The sequence below is a fragment of the Gymnoscopelus microlampas genome (genome assembly GCF_963454915.1).
Source record: "Gymnoscopelus microlampas genome assembly, chromosome: 16".
NCBI classification, from domain to species: Eukaryota; Metazoa; Chordata; class Actinopteri; order Myctophiformes; family Myctophidae; genus Gymnoscopelus; species Gymnoscopelus microlampas.
In genome coordinates, this window is record NC_139953.1 from 28,277,272 (window position 1) to 28,297,716 (window position 20,445).

Sequence of the window (20,445 nt, forward strand, 5' to 3'; positions counted from 1 at the left end):
GTCCCCCCAAAAACCTGTTAGGAGTACGTTTCAGGCAATTTAGAGTTGATTGGTAGTACTTTGTAGTGACATTTTTTTTTCACCATTGTGTCACTACCGAAACGAAAGTTGGTCACTACCGAAACGAAAGTTATATCCGAAAAAAACACTAAGTGTGGAGGCCAAAATCGTCCCCCCAAAAACCTGTTAGGAGTACGTTTCAGGCAATTTAGAGTTGATTGGTAGTACTTTGTAGTGACATTTTTTTCCACCATTGTGTCACTACCGAAACAAAAGTGGTCACTACCGAAACGAAAAAAGCGACCAGGATTAAAAGTTTTGATTGAAAATTTAATCAAATCTTAAATTGAATTGTGGATTTGGGGAATCGTGACATCCTTGTCTTAATTATTCACACATTTATTTTGAACAAAATTCAGTTACAGAGTCTGCCTATCCTGAGGTTAGTTACCATGAGATGGTTAGACTTATTCCTTTTCTCTTCGTCATTCTGTCAAGGGAGAGGTGTTTGCTAAGGATTTTCACCTTTTGACCTTTCACCTCTTCCTTCAACGTTAAATATAAACAAAAAATATATGTGGGTGTGGAAAGCCTAGTAGTACAAGACAAAAGCAGAAGCTTCACAAGTTAAAGGTTGTGGGTTTGAATCTTGGTCCTGGTAATCTTAATTTTCTGTTTTTGTAACTTAAAGCGAGTAGCATGGAGGCAGCTCACTTTCTTCCTCATGCTCTCTTTTAGATGTACCTCTTACAGCAGAGGTTGAGAGTTCAATACCTCTGACTAAGATATGTTGTCCAAGTTTGCGCAGCATCTAATCTTTAAATGGCATGCCAGAATATGGACAAAAAAAAACATGATTTGCCATGATATATTGACTTAAATTGTCTAATCTAGTCTGAGCCCAGGCATATAATTTATATTGCCTCAGTATGTGCTTTTCTTCTATCACAAACTGACCTCCAGTCACGCGGGGATATACTAAGTGACCCATTGAGTGGGCGCCCCTGTGATTGTCATTAACTTTACATTAAAAAAAAATGCAGGAGCACCCACCAAAATGTAAGGAGCACCAATATATAAGCAATGTTCTTTTATTAATACATTACAACACAACAATATGCCATCACAAAAAAGTTAAGAACACAAATGTATGGCTCCTTCGAGTCTTTTTTTTATTATCTCAGATTACTTTCGTGCAGTTGCCAGCAACTATTTGACCCACACCGTTTTTCATTTTACTGTATTGTAGTTTATGCAAAAATAAATGGTCTCACATACAAGACCAAGTTGTCCACTGCACGTCTTTTCAGAACTTCTAATGCTGTATGGTCCGCTGAAGTATAAAGAGCAAAATCATTTTAACAACTGTGTTCTGGGGGAACTCTGTGATCCTTTTTCTTTTCATGGCCACCAGACATAATGCATCCTTGAGTAGATAACACCCAACCCAACTAAAGAGTTTTAAACAATGCTTCAGAGTGGTGAGAGAAAACAAGTTAGATTACAAGAAGCATCACATCTTAATTGCCTTTGATGATATGGTGAATGAGGTCTGGAGTTGGAGGCAGGGAGAGACGGACATGTAAGCTGGGTACTGGGAGATGAGGCAGAAGCAGGGCAGTAGAAAGTGCAGCAAGAGAAGAATTCTTTGCTGACTTTCATGAGAATGGCTGAGTCGGCTCATCTCAATAGAGGGCAGAACATCATCATAAATGTCTTGGGTAGGGGGGAGGGGATGTGAGGGCTTCTCAGATCACATCAAAAGACTAGATTGTCAAGTCTATGGTCCAGTTCATTTTCTCATCTCTTTGTCCAAAAGGTCTTTGGCCTCGTTGATCTTGGCCGCAAGGTACGGAGATCCACCTGCATATGGTGTACACAAATAAAAAAGGTGAGAGACAGCGAGAGAAATCATTAATTGGAGAGTGAGAAGTTTGAAAAGTGAAATTACAGATGCAACTTATACATTTTGATATGTTTTGATTAAAATAACTCGTTTTTTGTTAAAAGGGTAAAGCTCTATATTCTGATATTATTCATTGCTAGAGTGTTTGTTCAGTAACAGTAACAGTCTCCTCATCTGTCCAGCTCAGTAATATCAGAAAATACAATTTCGGGTGGGTTGCCAATTTATGTACCCATTTATCAGCTTCAATTTTATAGTGCTCCAGTTCCCATTTGGATTTTGTCTGCTCATTTCTTTGTTTCATAATTTCCAATTTCACTTGTTTATCCTGTATCCTGAGCAAGTTATCTCTCCTGATTGGATAAAATTGGCATCTCGACCTGAAAATACATTTTGTATTTAAAGAGCTGGGGAGACCCCTGTAACTGAACAAACACTAGCAATCAGAATATAGAGCTATTTAACAAAAGAATATCACGTACCCTACCTTTACAGCCATTTATTGGGCTGGATTTGAACCCAAGATGTCAAGATTAAGTCTGTGCCTATGTGATCATCATTAGTAAGTAACTGAGTCCCCAGGAAACAAGGCAATGCATGGAAATTAATGTACCACTGTCACAAATGCCACAAAGGGCTGATTGGAGGCGTTAGTTTACCTTTATCTGGGTGGTTTAGGACCATGATCCTTCGATGAGCCTCTCGTACCTTGGCCTTAGTACCGACAGGACTGGACACAAGACACAACACTTTTTCAAAAATCAATTAAAGACAATTGCCAATGAAAAATAAAGACAGCCAGTTTTCCCTGGCAGTTCCAAGTTTAAACTGAACTGGTAATAATGGATAAACAAAATCTTCTGCATTTCTAGATGCAGGTCAGAATGTTCAGCAGGACCACACTGTCATCTAGTGGATCCAACATAATACTACACCTGACCTGACTAAGGGAAATAAATTGTACATTATCAGAACACATTTGCACATGATCACACAAATTAACATTCATTGGACCTTACCTGATGCCAAGGACAAGGCTTGCTTCTCTTTTGGTCATCTTTTGTTCAAAGCCACCTTTGTAATATGACGAGAAGGCCTAGATACAAAACAGTATTGTTTTATATCAAAGGATACATGCATACATTCAAGTAACAATGCTATTTTAATTAGGAAGAAAATAGTAAAATCAACAGGAAGTTGACATTTTAAAGTTGTCTCTATGGTAAATTACAGCAAGACCTCCCAGGTTTTTCAGTTTAGCCTGATGAAAGCAAGAGAATTCAGGGGGGCAGGTTTCACTAATAGGGCATCATGTTATCAGGAGGACTCAGTGATGAGAAATAAGTTGTTTGCTATAATAAAATCTTGACATATAAAATACTTTTCGTGCACCGAAAATAGCAGATCTACAAGCTAACAATACGTTTGTGACTCATCGTGAGCTTGTAGATTGGCTATTTTCAGTGTGCGACACTATTGGCAAGAGACCTCACATTTAAAAGACAAAACAGCAGTTATTGCTGAAGGCAGGACTTTGGCTAAAAATGCTAAAAGAGGGCAACAGTCTAACTAAACTGCTCAAAAAAAGTTCTGAAACTTAACTTCGGTCAATTATATCTCCCCTTTAATTATACCAATTGTTATTGTGTTTTATATCATTTTATCATTGATTAGTTACCTTTACAAGGTAAAGGTAGAGCTTGTAAGGACCGGGCATTTGTGGCATGAGCAACACAGCTAAACATGTGGGTAGTGCCTCCAAAGAATTTGCCAAAATCACCCAATATGCTTCTGTTGGTAATCGCTCTTGTTTTGAGCAACCTGCCAGCACACACCTGCTGAGAGGTGTGTGCCAGTAGTCACAGGTGTGTGACTGCCTCACAGGTGAGTGACTAGCACCTGAACATGGGTTCTGCAACTTTGTTGAGTTTGTGTATGCTCCAAGCAGCAACATTGCCCCCATGGAAAGATGCCACGTTTGTCCCTTCAGGATAGGGCCTGTGCAATAGGACAAGTGAAGCTGGTGTTCCGTTACGCAGATTACGCATTATTTGATGTCAGCCCTGGTACCATTTGCAGGCAGGTGTGTGCCAGTCACAGGTGAGCATGGGCCCTGCAACTTTGACATCTGTCTTTGGTACCGTTGTACAAATCTTGCCTGTAAATCTATGGTTCCTCAGTGAAGAAAGCGGTCTCGGGTCATTCCTTGTTGACTTCACCAGTCTCACAGAACTTGGTCCTAAGTTTGGAAATGGTACCAGGGCTGACACCAAATAAGGCTGTCACTGGCATGTCACGGCATAACGGAACACCAGCTTCACTTGCCCTATTGCTTATCCTGAAGGGACAGACGTGGCATCTTTCCATGGGGGCAGTTGTTGCTGCTTGGAGCATAAACAACTCAACAAAGTTGCAGAACCCCTGTTCAGGTGCCAGTCACTCACCTGTGAGGCAGTCACAAACCTCTCAGCCGGTGTGTGCTGGCAGGTTGCTCAAAACAAGAGCGATTACCACCAGAAGCATATTGGGTGATTTTGGCATTTTGGCAGCTGTTAAATACCAAATTCGTATTATTAAAGCTGAGATATAATTGACCAAAGTTAAGTTTCCGAACTTATTTTGAGCAGTTTATAAGATAATCAAATGGTGATAGGAATGTATTTTGGCATTTCTGTGAGAGAATGTAACATTTGCAGACTGCGGGAGCCGGCTTGAGCTAGGACTAATTGAACATCACGGTACACAGACATATGAGGGTTCATTCATTACTCACTGATGTGGGCATTTTCCTGATGGTCTCTGTCCAAACCTGTCCAAGCGGCTTCCACAACTGGAATGCATAGCGGCCTAAACATCGGACAACACAGACAGTCAAGAAGTTACAGTCACAGTCACAATGATCTTGATAAGGAGCTCATGTTCAACTAGAAGCAAAACATCCAGAAACCCATAAGCAGTGCTACCAAATCACTGATGAGGAAGCTAAAATATCCAGAATTGCCATGCAAAGTTCGGCAAACTTGTACAGCTACACAGACATTAAAGTCCATATCCTATGGAACAAGAATGATCTGATTACATCTTCAGATGAAATGTAAAATTCTACTTACATTTAATAAAGGGAGTTCCACCGCGCAAATGTCAACTTTATTTGACTCCAAAAATTACATTACAACTATTCTAATACGATCATGTCTTCAACTAAAACCATAAGTCAGGTAACAGCAACATTTTCTGTCTTCTTGAATCTTTTATTTTTATTTAGAGTAGCCAATAATTTTTACCCCCTTTTTCTCACCAATTTAGTTGTTATGACAATTGATTCCTCCCCACACACATTTCTGTGTTGTCACTGCTGTCGTATCCTACTGACTCACCTGCCAGTGAGGAGCCCCCACCAGGAGGACTTAGAGAGCCTTCATCCTACTCCTCCCGCCCAACACTCCCTGCTGACAGGTGCCGCCCCAGCCCGTAGGAGTACATGCAACAACCAATATCACCCCCTCCACCCGCCCTCCTTACCTCCCCCGAACACAGGCCAATTGTGTTCATATAGACGCCCGACAAGGCCTAATGCACCAAGGTGGATTCGAACCCACAAACTCCGTGGTTGTGGGCAGGGACTTTACCACTGCCCCACCCGAGCACTTGTCTTCTGGAATCTTACCTGCAAAGCCTGCAGCTGCTACTCCAAGTCCAACTGCTATTAGAGTTTGACCCTGGCAAAAACATAAAGGTAAGATGAATAATTTACAAGAGTTCATTATATGCTGTACATATTTGAGAAATCCTCATGTATTCAAAGACAAATCACTGTAGATTCTATTGGGCACAGGTGTCTAAATGAAAAAAAAGGTGTCTATATTTTTGACTGCTTGATTGATTGATTGAATACTTTATTAACAGTTTGCAAATAGTACAGTGGTACGATTACACAATGATGCTAAAAGGATAACACAAATTAAAGCCCTAAGGGCTTGTTTCCATCGTGGTCCTGTGTATTAAATTCATCAAGACATTTAAAGACATACAATAATATACAAGACATCATCAACACTAGTAGCAATAAACGTAATTGTACAGTAAACAGTGGGGGGGGGGGGGGGGGTCATTTCTGGTGTTAAGCTTAGACTTTTCTAGTTACAACACTGAATGTGCTGACAACACTGTCTGAATAAGCTGGTTGAGTTAAACACTTTACTGTAAACTGTACTTATTGATCCTCTGCACCTGAGCCATCAATCAGTAAGAGTAAGAGCAGCATTGTCCCGAGGACCAACTCCAAGCTCTCAAGGGCACTGGTCTGGTAGGAGCAGTTCCAGTCTGTCCCACCATGCTTTGACATAATAACGCACAGAAACAAACCGGTTCAAATCCAGGAGGATGTGTATTGCTGTTTGAGGCAAAACACATGCTGGTAAAGCTAACAATTGAGCCAACCACATTTTGACCTGCATGCATGACCTGTCTGTCTGTCTGTCTGTCTGTCTGTCTGTCTGTCTGCATCAGGATAACACACCTACTGTACCTGTATACAGTGGTGGTACCTGTATACACTCACATTTCTTGACTTGATAATGTTGACTAGAATATTGATATTGGCAGATGTACTCTTTTTATTAAATGATCACTAATCTTTTAACCACATGAACACTAGCATGAAGCATCCCTGTGCTGGGCATGTTATAATAGGTGAGCATTCAGTGAAAATAACAGATCTACATCTCACATGTAGCTCACATCACATTGCAATGCATTATGAGCTTGTAGATTTGCCATTTTTGGTATTGTAAGTATTGTCATAAAAATGTACTTAAAAGTAAAAGTACTCATTATGCATTATGTCCAATTTCAAGTTTTCTAATTTATTTTGAAAATAGCAGATCTACAAGCTCCCATGTGTTGTGAGCTTGTAGATCGGCTATTTTCAAATAGCCAAAGTATGTATATAAGGCTTAAGTGGTAAATGTGTGTTTTGTAATAATCATCAAAATCTACAAAGTAACTAGTAACTCAAGTTTTCAAATGATTGTAGTGATCATTTGACTGTGAGATGTAGTGGAGTACAAGTAAAAGTATTGACATATGGATTGAAATACTCCAGTAAAGTATAAATACCTCTAAACTGTACTTATGTACAGTACTTGAGTACATATACTCAGTTACTTTTCCACCACTGCCTGTATACTGTAGACAGGCTCCAGCATCACAGATGTATACAAGGGCAAAACCATACATGCCTACTGAAATCTCAAACTGAATTAAGTGTCCATTTGTAACCTACTGTAACCTCTAACTGCGTACAGGCACGAGGCACAGCACACGTTATGAACCAGTGAAGGTGGAATTAAATCAGGTATTAATTTGGACCCCATGACATCATGCTATTGTCAACATGGCTAAAGGAGGAGGATTGTCTGGTGGTTTACTAGGCCTAATAGTTTGAGTCATAAATGTCTTCTTGGTAGAACATGAAAGTATGATCTTACCAGTCTTCTATCTATATCTGCGTCACTCCTAACGTTAGTCTGGGATGAGTATTCAGCGTAGCGTAACGAGTCTCCTCCGGCCTGCGCCATGCTGCCTTCACCGCTGTCACTACTCAGAGCTTGAAGGACAAGGACGTAACTAGCGTTGCCAGATTTTGGGAGAGAAATAAGTAACCAGGTCTTTGAAAACAAGCCCTGAAGCTCTTTAAACCTGGCTACTGCATATTTGTAGCCTACCATTTGAAAATAGCTAGAAACTCACAACGCGTCGTGCTTGTAGATCTGCTATTTTAATTTACATTACTACACTTTAGAAGCAAGCCGCAACTACCAATATTTAAAGAAGCCCAACGTCGCTTATAATAAGCGTACATGGCAACGCTGAACGGAACCAGTTTAGATTCCATAGTCCGGGGGGATGGGCACGCGATGATTGGCCAACAGTTGCAGTTGCCTGACAACCAACTGGCCAATTACAGCACCTATAGTGTGTAGGTGCAATGTGGTTTTGTACCACCAGAGGTCAGTCGCCTAATAAGAATCAACAATAAAACATGTTTAGTGATATAGTTTTTACTCAAAAACGGTTGGAATACTGTACATCTGACGCTGAAATCAACCTTCCCACATAGGTCAACTATTTTATCAATTCTAAATGGATATACTGTAGGAGTTCTTTAGTTGCCATATCACCTTCCCCACATAGGGCATTAAATAGTCTACATCAATTATACATAATCGTAGGCTACTTTATAGAAAATGATCCAGAAAACAATTTTAGTTTGTACCTGGATCCAAGCATACAAGCTGCCAGCAATACAAATTGCTAAAATATACCCTATAGTTTAACAGAAAAAAATCAGCCTCACACTCAATATATTGTGCAAACTGACTACATGCACGTGACCTGAATGATAACCCATCAGGATGGATATTGTAAAACATTACCACATTTAGTTGAGACTTCTTACTAACCAAGATACTGCTGTGTTTGCGTGCTTCATTAGAAGGTTGCAGTGCAGTAGCTGACCATTATCAACCTACAGATTAGTGTCTGGAGACTAGGGCTGCATGTCTTTAACCCGTCTCTACACTGCCCTGTCCAAATAAAGCAAAACTACATAAAAAATAATATTTATACTGAGGCTGGGAGTCTGGCCTGAGAAGATCTCAAATAAAGAGCTGCACAGAATGACCAGGTGCTCCAGTGTCGTGTCAGAACTCAAACGCCGCCGTCTACGATGGCTGGGACATGTGCTCCGAATGTCCCAGGAGCGAATCCCAAAGGTTGCACTGAGATGGACCCCAGTAGGGAAAAGGAGTCAAGGTCGACCCAAAACCACCTGGCGACGAACCGTGACAGCTGAGCTTCAGGAGATGAACCTTACGTGGGGCGAGGCACAACATGCAGCACAAGACAGGTCCCGATGGATGCAGATCGTCGAAGCCTTATGTCCCACTTGGGACGAAGAGGATTAAGTGAAGTGGGAGTTGCACTGGTTCAATTTAAGACGGCACATTTTATTTAACCGCTGAACCCTATTTGCTTCATTGACTGGGGCCCTGGGGTCTGTACTTGGCCCCCTCCTTTTTTCCCTCCACACCAAATCTCTTCGGCAAAAATCGGCCAATATCAAAAGTCAACATTATCAAGTCTGAATGCACAGTGAATGCTGATGGAAACAAGAAAGGGACAAAATAAAGCACTAAAGACTGTTAAAAGAGTTTTTTTTTAAACTTATTTTGGCGGCAGCAGCAGTATGCTTCATCATGGTGAAGTTGTCTGAAATTGTTTCCAGTCAACTTAGTCATGTTAGTAGGTCTCTTATTACCTGCTCCAGAAAAGGGTATCAGCTAAATGAACGGAATGTTCAAATGCAATAGAAATTCCAGTGTTTGTCCAGTCAGCCTGGAGTTAAAACCACAACATTGGCCTTTGACATGTGAATGTGCAAACACATTAAAAAAAATCAATAGCCTTTTTGTTTTCTACTTGTATGAGGACTGCATTGAATCATTTGATCATTTGAGTCTCTTTGATGTGGAGTGATCCAGCAACAAGGTCAAATTAAAAGAAGATTTGTTTCGGGGAATGAGCTCTTCAATTTAATCAAATGTAACCCTGACCATGATTTTATTGTTCATGCAGATGACATACGGCTCGGTTAGACTCCCTGTTGTATAGAAGGACAACTCGTTTATCATGGGGAAGAGAAGAGTGGGGGTGTGGTTAGATGACAAATTGGTACAGAGAGACATACTGGGACCAGTTCTCTCATTCTCCTCCTTTCTCTTCTCTCTCTAAGTTGTTCCCTCTCCTGATGTGAGCTCATTTTTGTGGGTTCCACCGACACATGGCTGTGGTGTGCTTTGTAGAATAAGGGTGGGTTACTCTCTGGTCAGACCACAAAAGAAGCAGTGAGAAAGGATCATACTGAAATGAAGGGTGGAGATCGGCGGTCCCCAAGACGCACAGTATACCTTATACTTAATGCTTGAGAGAAATAAAGCAATGAATCCAAACCAAAACAGGCTGAAACAGCTATTCTAAGGGCCCCATGTTGACAGCTAAGGGCCATCAGAAACGGGTAATAGATGTTGTTGATCAGTAAATATTCCAGCACACTTTAACCACTTAAACCCTCTATACTTTTACACTTAAATTTGACTTGAGTTGGCTCTGTACATGGTCAGCTCTTTTGACCTCTACACCAAATGCTACACCGAAAATAGCCGATCTAAAGCTCACAAGCTTGTGCAGCTTTCTGTGAATGTTCCCTCCAGAATAGGAATGCTAGGGTTCAAGTGGTTAATCTAGCTTTGTTTAGGGCGCCAATAGCCGAATGGTTAAGGCACATACTACATGCAGTAGGCTCTGATGCCTGACAGAGAGTCCCTGGTTTAATTCCCCTACCTGATGGACCTTTGCCTGTCAATCCCTCTCTCTCTACTGTGAGCAACTATGTTATCAATAAAGGCAAGAAAACAACCAAGTTTTGTTTGACTAACTAATCCTCATCTCACCTGCCTCTTGTAACCTGTTTTTTTTCCATTCCGGATCCTCTTTATGTGACAAATTGGCTTTCCACCATGGGGGCAATACCAACAGTTTGACAAGGCCATATCCAGCAGCTTTATGATCTATAACCCTCTATGACTGTTTTCTATGCATTGAGCAGTCTGTAACTTTAAACAGTTTGACTTTTGGGGGACATGTTGTCCTCTCTGTTGGATGCTGCTCCCTGTACAGCTACAGTGTTTAAATCTCTCTCTCTCTATATGTGTGTGTGTGTGTGTGTGTGTGTGTGTGTGTGTGTGTGTGTGTGTGTGTGTGTGTGTGTGTGTGTGTGTGTGTGTGTGTGTGTGTGTGTGTGTGTGTGTGTGTGTGTGCGTGCGTGCGTGCGTGCGTGCGTGCGTGCGTGCGTGCGTGAATACTGCTTTGATCAAACTTGTGTATGAACTTTAGGTAACCTTTGGGACATTTGTGTGTGTTACGCATCGATTGCTGAGTGTGCTCTCTCTCTTCACACACACACACACACACACACACACACACACACACACACACACACACACACACACACACACACACACACACACACACACACACACACACACACACACACACACACACACACACACACACACACACACACACACACACACACGATGATGTATTGTGTATAAAAATAATGTATTGCTTTCTATCGTTATAGGGATTTGAACTATTTTAACCAGATTTTTAACTGGGGGGCGGGGGCATTCTGCCCATTGGTAAATAGTCATGAACGCGGCCTCCGATTTCCGTGAAACTTTGTACGCACATCCCCACTAGGCCAAGGAAGAAATGCCACCCTACATTTTCCAAATCAGCCTCATGGTGGCGCTGTAACAGGCAGATTCACGTTTTGGCCTATACATTTCAAGAGTTATAGGTCAAAACGTAATTATTATCATTACGCACTAATAAAATAACCCTTGTTGGAAAAAAAACAAAGTTGTCCTTTAAAGCCTCAGCATCCAGCATGTTAAGTGAAACCACGGCAACCAGAATCAATGGCTTGAAGTCTTTGTTCTGATGGGGCAGACATGTCGGCCCTCTGATGATGAGGGGGGGGGGCGGGTTCTTTGGCCAATCATTTCTACATCCGGTCCCCAACATGTGGAAACATTCAGACTTGTAACCTCTGCTCAGCACTGTCAATCAAGGGGCGCACAATGCACGACTCGCACACGCAGCACATCACGCATTACTAATCACAGTCACACAAGAAACATGCATATCGTTGCTGTCAGGCAGAAACCTTGTATCCCCATATTTCAACTTTAGTTTTTTTTCCCGTACATGCTACAGTGTCACACAAAAATAGCAAAAATAGACATAACGCGCCATGACTCATGATGCGACGGCGACGCATTGTGAGCTTGCAGATCTGCTATTCTTGTTTTTGTTAAGTGAAGGGGAACGTGTTTAAGTGTACCTGTGGGTTTTATGAATATTAAACCAATGAGAGCTTGTAACTAAACAATAACTACATTGGAACAAAGGTTATTTTTTCCATTTCCTGAAAAATATACGGTTTTGGACATACAAGGTTTCCACCTCACAGTGACAATATACAGTACACACATGCACATGTACTGTACTGTAGGCATGAGCACATGCAAAGATCCTCTCCTCCACATGTGGGAGTGTGCACGCACGTGCACACGCACGCACGCACGCACGCACACACACACGCGCACACACACACGCGCGTGCACACACGCACACACATAACTTCCTCTCTCCTCATCTGCTCCATTGACATTTTCTCCGTTAACAATGAATCTGTTTTCAATTCAGCCGCTCTCATCTTCAGTTTGAGCAGGTACGCACCATAACCAAGACCACCTGTTAAAACAAATCTACATTTTATTATTTCAACAGTGCATATACAGCATTGAAATGGTACACATCAACAAGATATCAAGTAAAATGTTTTATCTATACGTTTTTAACAAAAGTGAAATAATGTATCAAATATCCCACTGACATTTATGATGAAAGGATTTGTGTGATTTTCATCTATAGCCCTTATACTGTAGAACTTTTGTTATGACCAGCACAATGTAAAAAATAGAGCAATATACATTATATACCTGGACAGAGGTGCTTATAACATTTGTTTAAGCAATAGTAATGTTCTCTGAAAGACTTACAAATAGTACACGTAAAAAAAGAAAAAGAAATCCCCCAAAAACATGTACAATTAAAAATCAGTCTTGGGCAAGATTCATATTGAAACGGTTAAGTGCACTTTATTTTGTTTGCCTTGCAATTTGGCTGACTCACTTTCAAAGGAAGACAATTTAAGTTCTTGGCCTCTTAAAACACCCTCTTCAGTGATTTGACCCTATTACATCAAAGCATTGCCAATCAGCGAATCACATTACAACAGTTTCATCATCCTGACATCTAATAGGCTATTGCTGAATCAGGAAAGAACCTTGGTTAAAAACACTCAGGCTTTGTGCAGGGGGTCCAAAGCACACAGCGTTGGTACTGGTCCCTGTTTCTTGGGATGAACATACACATACGGTACAGTATGGCACACTTTTGATCTCATGTATCTCAAAAGCCAGCAAGCTCGTTTTGGTCTGTCTTTCCTACAGTATTTACGTTTACAGTGCCAGCATGCAGCTGACGCTCTTGCCAACTAAATGAGCAGATATGGAAAAAAGTTAAAGGCTTAATCACACCAAACCTGGCATCCCTATTTTGGGCAAATTTATTTCAAAATGTGTTTTAATTTTTTTTTTTAAGGTTAAAAAAACACCAGAAATATCTGCACTGGGAGATAGATTGGCTATTGTTGGCAAATTTGTATAATTATTGTTATTTATATCGGCTATTATCGCTATTTGTCGTACAAATAGTTAAGTTAGAGCTTAAGGGACAACTTCAGCTCCCTAACCACCTCCAGTTGGCATGGCATAAAAGCTGTCGGTTACATATCTCACAACTCCGTATGTATCATGTTAAGTTTGTGTTCAGAAAAAGGAGACACTTTCCTAGTCCTTTTGACTGTCTCTGGAATTCCTACATGAGCCCTTCTTCAAGAAAAATCAAGGAGGGAAGAGAGAAGAAAAAAACAAAACAAATGTGTATGCAGTACAGAAACCTACTCATTTTGATGTCAAAGACAGACATGAAAAATAACCATTGCCAAATCTTCACAGCTGGCTTGTATTATATGAACCTGTGCACATCCCACATCAAAATACCCTGTTGTTCGACTTCACGTCGAACCATATTACATTGCATTAGTCATTGTTTTCATAGAATCCTGGACACATGGGGGGCTTCTAACAAAGATGGTGTACATGTTTGACAGAACACATATTCCTATAAAAGCTGTCTAAATGTTTTCTGAGAAAATCTCCGTAGGAACCTTGGTTGAAAATATTTTGTTTGCCACTCTCGGTTGAAGAAAAGGGCATATGTGTTTTTTTCTTCTTCTTAGAGGGGAGGAAAATATACAGTTGAGTCAGCTGTGTGTTGTCCTTGGATGTAGGATTAGAAAAGAAAATTAGAAAGAAACGTTTCTCTACAGCCAGACAATCTGAAAAGGGCTACTTCGCCAGATGAGTGAGAGATATAGGAACCATACACAAAAGCTGGCTGGGCAACTCAATCTACTGCTATAGGAATGCAAACAAATATGGTCCTGATATTGTGTATGTGCCAACCTATGCCATCTTGTCGTCTGAGTAAATATTTCTGTGTAAAATTCTGTTATCTTACATTGTGTCAATTAACAATAACTACCTCATTTTGCTCTGTGTTGTCCCTGTGAGTGTGTGCTTAAAGAATGTTTGCTGTCAATGTGTCTGCACAAATGCCAAGACCAAGACAAATATCTGTACATTTCTAGTACATGAATGATTAATAACATGTCCTGTGAATGTTTGACACCACTGGAGTATTCATCTATAGAGGAATTTGTTTTGTCAAATTGTCAAATACAATAATTGTAATCTATCAACACAACGTATTGAATGTATTATCCTTATTCCCACTGTTATAATATATGGGGAAAGCACAATCTACCCACCCACAATCCCCTTGTTAAATTTGGACAAATCACCTCCATTATATACATCCCGCTTGCATTTCCTGTGAGAAACCTCAGTCCGTTAAGTCTGTTTTGTCATTTCATTTTGACTCCCTTTGCTCTCCCTCTTTCCAGACACTTCATCCCTCTTCATTGTGTAATTTGTCTCCTCTCGTGGTTAGAGTCATGGTTTCCATACATAAACGGAGTGTCGGCCTTAAAAAAGAAAAAGAAAAAACACCCCTGCACTTGGCTGCATTCTCTGAAGTGTCAGTTCTGGCAGTGGTGCCATGAAGAACTACATTCCACTCCATAAAAGTGTTTCAACCTAATCACCCTCACCCTCTTATTTTTATAAAGAGGAAAGTTGCAAGGGTTTTCTGCCATGTATGAAAAAATTAAAACACAAAACAATGGAAGTTTTCATGCACCCCATATCTGGAACAAACTCCCAGAAATGCAGGACTCTCTTATTTGTCTGTTTATTTCTACTTCTTTTCATTTTTTATTTTTGTTGCTTTCAAATGCCCTTTTATAATGTGTTTATTGTGCTCTATGTCTTGATGTCTTAATGCTTAATGTGTTATGTAAAGCATTTTATTGCTTTGTTGTTGAAATCTTCTATACAAATAAACTGGCCTTGCCTTACAATTCAGCCAGTATAAGACCTACAAGGGACAGAGTATGATACAATTCACTGAGACCAGGGCCATATTGGACTGCAATCAAACAATCTTTTCCCTGCAAAGTCCCTTGTTGAATATCTCGGCCATGACATCTGCTGTTAGACCAGATCTATGAAGGAGACTTGAGCAAGGACACATATGGAAGGTGCCAACTTTTATAAAATGGAGTGCAACCCTAAGGATAAAGGCCTGCCTTCTACAAATCTGTAAAAAAGCTTTGTGGTTGGGTTGGTTTGTGTGTGTGTGTGTGTGTGTGTGTGTGTGTGTGTGTGTGTGTGTGTGTGTGTGTGTGTGTGTGTGTGTGTGTGTGTGTGTGTGTGTGTGTGTGTGTGTGTGTGTGTGTGTGTGTGTGTGTGTGTGTGTGTGTGTGTGTGTGTGTGTGTGTGTGTGTGTGTGTGTGTGTGTGTGTGCGCGCGTGTGCGTGTGCGTGTGTAATGATGAAATAACCCCACTCTTGGCTCAGTGCATGGAGACAGTAAACACTGACAGAGCCAGAGTTGTAAATCGTACAGGACAGTGGTCCACACATCCATCTGTTCCCTTCTAATCACTTAATCCGTCACAAGGATAATTGTACCGACTCACCCTTTTCCACCTTCTTCTAACAACCTCCTAGATGATTTGTTGTTTTATCAGGATTTTTCAAGTGCGAAGCTGAGCCTGCGAATTGAATAGGCAATGTTGTGGTAAGGTTAGCATGCTCCAAAGTCATTCATAAAATAATACTGTCAATGGCAGCTGCCAGTAAGTCAAAGATCCTTCATCAAAGTGATAATCTTGTCATTTTCTTCATGCGGCCGTGTCGTACAGTCATAAACACTATGGAGATGACAGGTGATAAAGGAAAGTGCTCCAAGGTGGAGTCGTCCTTTGCTGCTGATCACAGATCAGTTTTTCCATGCCACCGCTCACAGCTGTAAACTGACCCTTGACAAAGCCGTGAAGACTTATTTATACTTAGTTGCGCACGGGTGTCACACATTAAACATAGCAAATCTACAAGCTCACGACGCATCGCAGTGTGACACGTTGTGAGCTTGTAGATCTGCTGTTTTTGGTGCGTGACACCTGTGACACCAACAAACTACTGTATAACTCAGGCTTACGGGAAAATTCACTATGGTTGTGTGTTACAGCTGATGTTTGATCCTTCATAGAGGCTGATCCTGGTGAAGTCCATTGTACTGCAATTCCACTGTATATCGGTTCATTTGCTGCAGCAAATGGAAATACAAAATCATTGGTAATCAGAATTCAAAATGGCCATTCATTTGGTGGTACACCTTTGTTTATAGTCTTGCATTTACAATGGCCACCATCGCAGTAAACCTCTGAAAAGTCCTTGAATTTACTGGTGTTCTATATTGATATCACGATCATCAGGTGCTGTGGTGCTCGTAGGTTATATATACAGTATACGTGTAGAAAGCTGCTCATAAGTTAGCATACACCGCTGACATGACACCTGTGCATCAACTGGTACTGTAGTTAATAAGCTAGCTCGAGTTGTGCACATGGCAACTTTCATGTTGTTTTCAGTGGGAGTTTGCATACTCCATGTCTGAGCAGATGGTCGATGGGTCGGGTCACCAGTCGTAGAACATCGTGACTCGTTGATTAGGTGGCACAGGTGACCCCTGCGTCCTCCACATGGCCACAGTTGGTCTTGCCCCAGCCAGAGAACTTGCACTGGTGGATGGTGTCTTCATTTCCTGCACAAGCCACATCATCCATCCAGATCAGCCCAGTACCTGAACAGAGACAGAGTGTGAGAGAGATAGAGAGAGAGAGAGAGAGAGAGAGAGAGAGAGAGAGAGAGAGAGAGAGAGAGAGAGAGAGAGAGAGAGAGAGAGAGAGAGAGAGAGAGAGAGAGAGAGAGAGACAGAGTGTGAGAGAGACAGAGTGTGAGAGAGATAGAGAGGGGGGGGGGTCAGAGACACAGAGAAAGAGAGAGAGAGAGAGAGAGAGAGAGAGAGAGAGAGAGAGAGAGAGAGAGAGAGAGAGAGAGAGAGAGAGAGAGATTGTTCATAATTGTTTACTTTCTTATGTTCATAATTGTTTACTTTCTTATGTTCATAATTGTTTTCATCTTGGGAAACGTATTTTATACCAAAACATCTACAACAATTTTCCACTTAAGCTTGATTTTGTCAGGATGGTGTTGTGTGGCAAAAACAGGAGATACAAGCTTGAGATTGTGATTATTATGATGAGTCCAAAATTCGGATGCCAGGTTGCGCAGAACTGTGGGAGTTTCATTATATATAGTTTAAGGAAACAAACGGATTGTACAGTGTAGAATCCTCAGTGTATCAAATGGTGGAGAGGAGTCCATGGCTAATCAAAGTTGAATTTAAAAAGGTTGAGAATCACTGCGTACTCCAGTGTGATTGTGAACTGTAACGAAACACGAGGAGGACAGCTCAGGGCTGTGTGTCACTGAGGCCCCAGTGCTTTTTTAAAGGATGACTGATAAGATACAGATGTATAGGAAAAGCCAATGTTTTTACTGCACACTTACTGAACTACTGCTTCACGTTCACTCCATCGGTGTGGAGGAATCATGGAAATATATGGATTTTCCCTCTTTTCAACCATCATCATTACAAAGCATTATTACTAAGAATGTTTGGGTAGACATTATACAACATATTCATTTAATACTGTTCAAAGCCAAAACTGCCTACAGCACTTCTGCACGATAGATGGATAAATGTGAGTTGGGACCTTTTCTATTATGGCTAACCCTTGAACGTCTGGCAGAAACCTTTCAGCCAGTAGAGACTTTTCGACTATTATTGAGCTAAATTTCCCTACTTTTAAACACGACAAAACCCAGAGTGTTAATGTAACTCTCTGAGCGTCTCTCAGAGTTAAGTGAACACTCAGGATTTTCCTAGGTGCATTGACAGAGAGCCACTGGACAGGGATCCAACTCAACTATGAGGGAACTCGGGCAAGATAGAGCGACATCTGGTTGTACTCAGACTCCGATCCTCCAGCGTGATGGGACTCAGGAGGTCTTCCCCACACACTGCGCTAACACTGTGATGGCAGCACATCTGGAGCCTTGGAAGTGAAGCGATAGCCGTTACTCGGTTGCCCTGCTTGAAGAGCCTAATGTCTAGTGAGATGTCATGAGATTGACCTGAAAACCCAAGCAAAGCCAGAGCTAGCCATAGCTCCGCGTCAAGATGTGTCTGTAAATGGAATTTGCCTGAAAGTGAAGAGTTTAGACAGAGAGGTTTGGGTTATAGAAGAAGTCAAATAACAGTGGAATAATGATCTACACCACTGGTTCTCAATGTGGGACCCGGGAACCACAACGGGGTTCCAGGGGGTCCACAGTTAAATGAATGATAGTCTCGCTAGCCAGACCCCACAGAAAATGAAAAACAGCGACCTCTGCTGTTTGTGATCATTGTCTGTGGGGTCTGGCCGGAGGCAAATGGAAGCCTAGTGCGCAGGGAAACACCGGTTTCATGTCTGCCTATAGCGCATCACTTCCGGTTGGTGCGACCATGTTTTCATTCCCACTAACAATATTTCTACACGGAACACTAACACCACTTCTCCCAGAGAACATGGATGGTTTTGGTTATAAGCCCACTTGTTTCTATGATGAAAGAGTAATTTAAAATGTGAATATCTTTCCGTGGTTTTGTCCGCTCCGAGGACGCTATTGTTAAATTAGTTTCGGCTAGTTTCGAGGGGGGGAGGGTGGATCATGGTGGATGGACACGTGAATCCCGCCCACTACATTTGATTGGGTAAAGCGCGGCCCACTTCCTGATCTGAAGGCACGCCCACTTGTATCCAATGAGCACTGGTTAGGACGAACCGCTCCGACAGATTCCACCGCAGGTCGGAATCTGTTCTTGAGAGATTAAATGAATGATAGTTAGGAACCAAATGGACCTTTACGGGTCTGTGACTCAGAGAGAGATATAAATAGAACCGAATGGACCAATCTATGCAGTAATAGTGTTAATTTAACTCTGAGCCAAAAGGGTCCATTTCTCTAAATTAGCACATTTACAGTGTAAATGTTTCAAATGGGGGTCTGTGGCCTAATGCATACCAAAACAGTTGCAATTCAAATAGTTGAGAATCACTGACCTAGTACCATACACTGATAAGACTATATAGCCTGATTTATATTTAATTGCACACCAGTGACATAAATAGCCGATCTACATGCTCATATTTGTGTATCTGCTGTTTTCAGCGTAAATACTGAGTGTATTTGTACATTCTCTGAGCCCAGGTTTCCCCAGCCATTTGACTAGCTTGCTTCACCCTCCATAAGTCCATAGCTCCATAACTAACAACAGATACAGTTGTGTTACACACAAAGTACTGAACTTCTCCCAGCTGTGAAGTACCAAGACACAAGGTTCAAGTCCCTGATGACTTCCAGCAGCTGCTTCCACAGCAGTGAGGGGAGTGTCTCCTGCTGAGCTTAGTTAATCAACTACAGCAGCCTGGAAAGGTGATAGGAACCCTGTGCTGCTCTGTGGAACTCTGTTCCAGGCTGCACTAGTAGTGCTAGTGTTCATTTAAATGTAGTCACGGTTCACAGTGTATAAATCAGCTGATCCAAATCTTCAAACTGTAAAGCAAAATAAAAGGTAAAAGTGACACTATGGCCCGGACGGTTGGCGTAACCGCCTGGGCACCTAGGCTGGTAATCCAGCCTGACAGTGTGGCGCGGGTTCCAATCCCGACGACCTTTGCTGCGTGTCACCCCCCCATCCCTCCCCCCATTTCCTGTCAGCCTACTGTAATCTATCAATAAAGGCAAAAAGCAAAAAAAAAGGGACACTATGTCCTCCCCTGTTGAAACCTCTGAGCAAGGCATTTTGCACACACTTGCTCCTGTGGACCTCTGCTCAGTGGCCTGCAGACAGCAGAACGTGGATTCATTTGAATCAAGGTGGTGTTGAATGAGAGCACATGTACTCAACCAACCTTCCCTAAATGAATTATGGTTGAAAAACCTGAGCCCTGCTTTGAGTCAGAGAGAGAGAGAGAGAGAGAGAGAGATACAGAGAGAGAGCGAGGGAGAGAGCGAGTAGAGAGAGAGGGAGAGAGAGATGGGTAGAGAGAGAGAGAGAGCGAGAGATAGAGAGATGATTCTTAACCTCTGCTCTGAGTCTCACTATCTTTCTCTCTCCTTCTAGTAGTCATTATGTTGGACCACTCACACAGAATAAATCGGGTTGGGGCCAAGAGACTATCTCTTTCTGTCTCTGTCTCTTTCTTTC

General features: G+C 41.6%; 2 protein-coding genes across 2 annotated transcripts in view; both read right to left on the minus strand.

The window, feature by feature from the left end:
• Positions 1–1,075: 1,075 nt before the first annotated feature.
• dnajc15 (DnaJ (Hsp40) homolog, subfamily C, member 15) lies at positions 1,076–7,535 on the minus strand. Its single transcript, XM_084082503.1, has 6 exons — positions 7,396–7,535; positions 5,574–5,625; positions 4,680–4,753; positions 2,926–3,002; positions 2,566–2,636; positions 1,076–1,863 (listed from the first exon to the last, which is right to left on the minus strand). The coding sequence occupies exons 1-6, from the start codon at positions 7,483–7,485 to the stop codon at positions 1,793–1,795; spliced, it is 435 nt and encodes a 144-aa protein (XP_083938629.1). The 5' UTR covers positions 7,486–7,535; the 3' UTR covers positions 1,076–1,792.
• A 4,757-nt stretch (positions 7,536–12,292) lies between these two features.
• Positions 12,293–20,445, minus strand: part of scara5 (scavenger receptor class A, member 5 (putative)) — a 94,306-nt gene continuing 86,153 nt past the window's right edge. The window contains exon 12 of the mRNA XM_084081842.1: positions 12,293–16,929. Within this exon, the coding sequence (XP_083937968.1) occupies positions 16,796–16,929 (134 nt within the window). The 3' untranslated portion in view covers positions 12,293–16,795. The remainder of the gene's footprint in view (positions 16,930–20,445) is intronic.

Coding starts and splice junctions, on each gene's coding strand:
- dnajc15 (XM_084082503.1), bottom strand. CDS start 7,485: ATGGCGCAGGCCGGAGGAGACTCGTTACGCTACGCTGAATACTCATCC. Junction 4,754..5,573: donor AGCAGCTGCAGGCTTTGCAG/GTAAGATTCCAG, acceptor TCCGATGTTTAG/GCCGCTATGCATTCCAGTTG. Junction 2,637..2,925: donor AGCCTTGTCCTTGGCATCAG/GTAAGGTCCAAT, acceptor TCTTGTGTCCAG/TCCTGTCGGTACTAAGGCCA.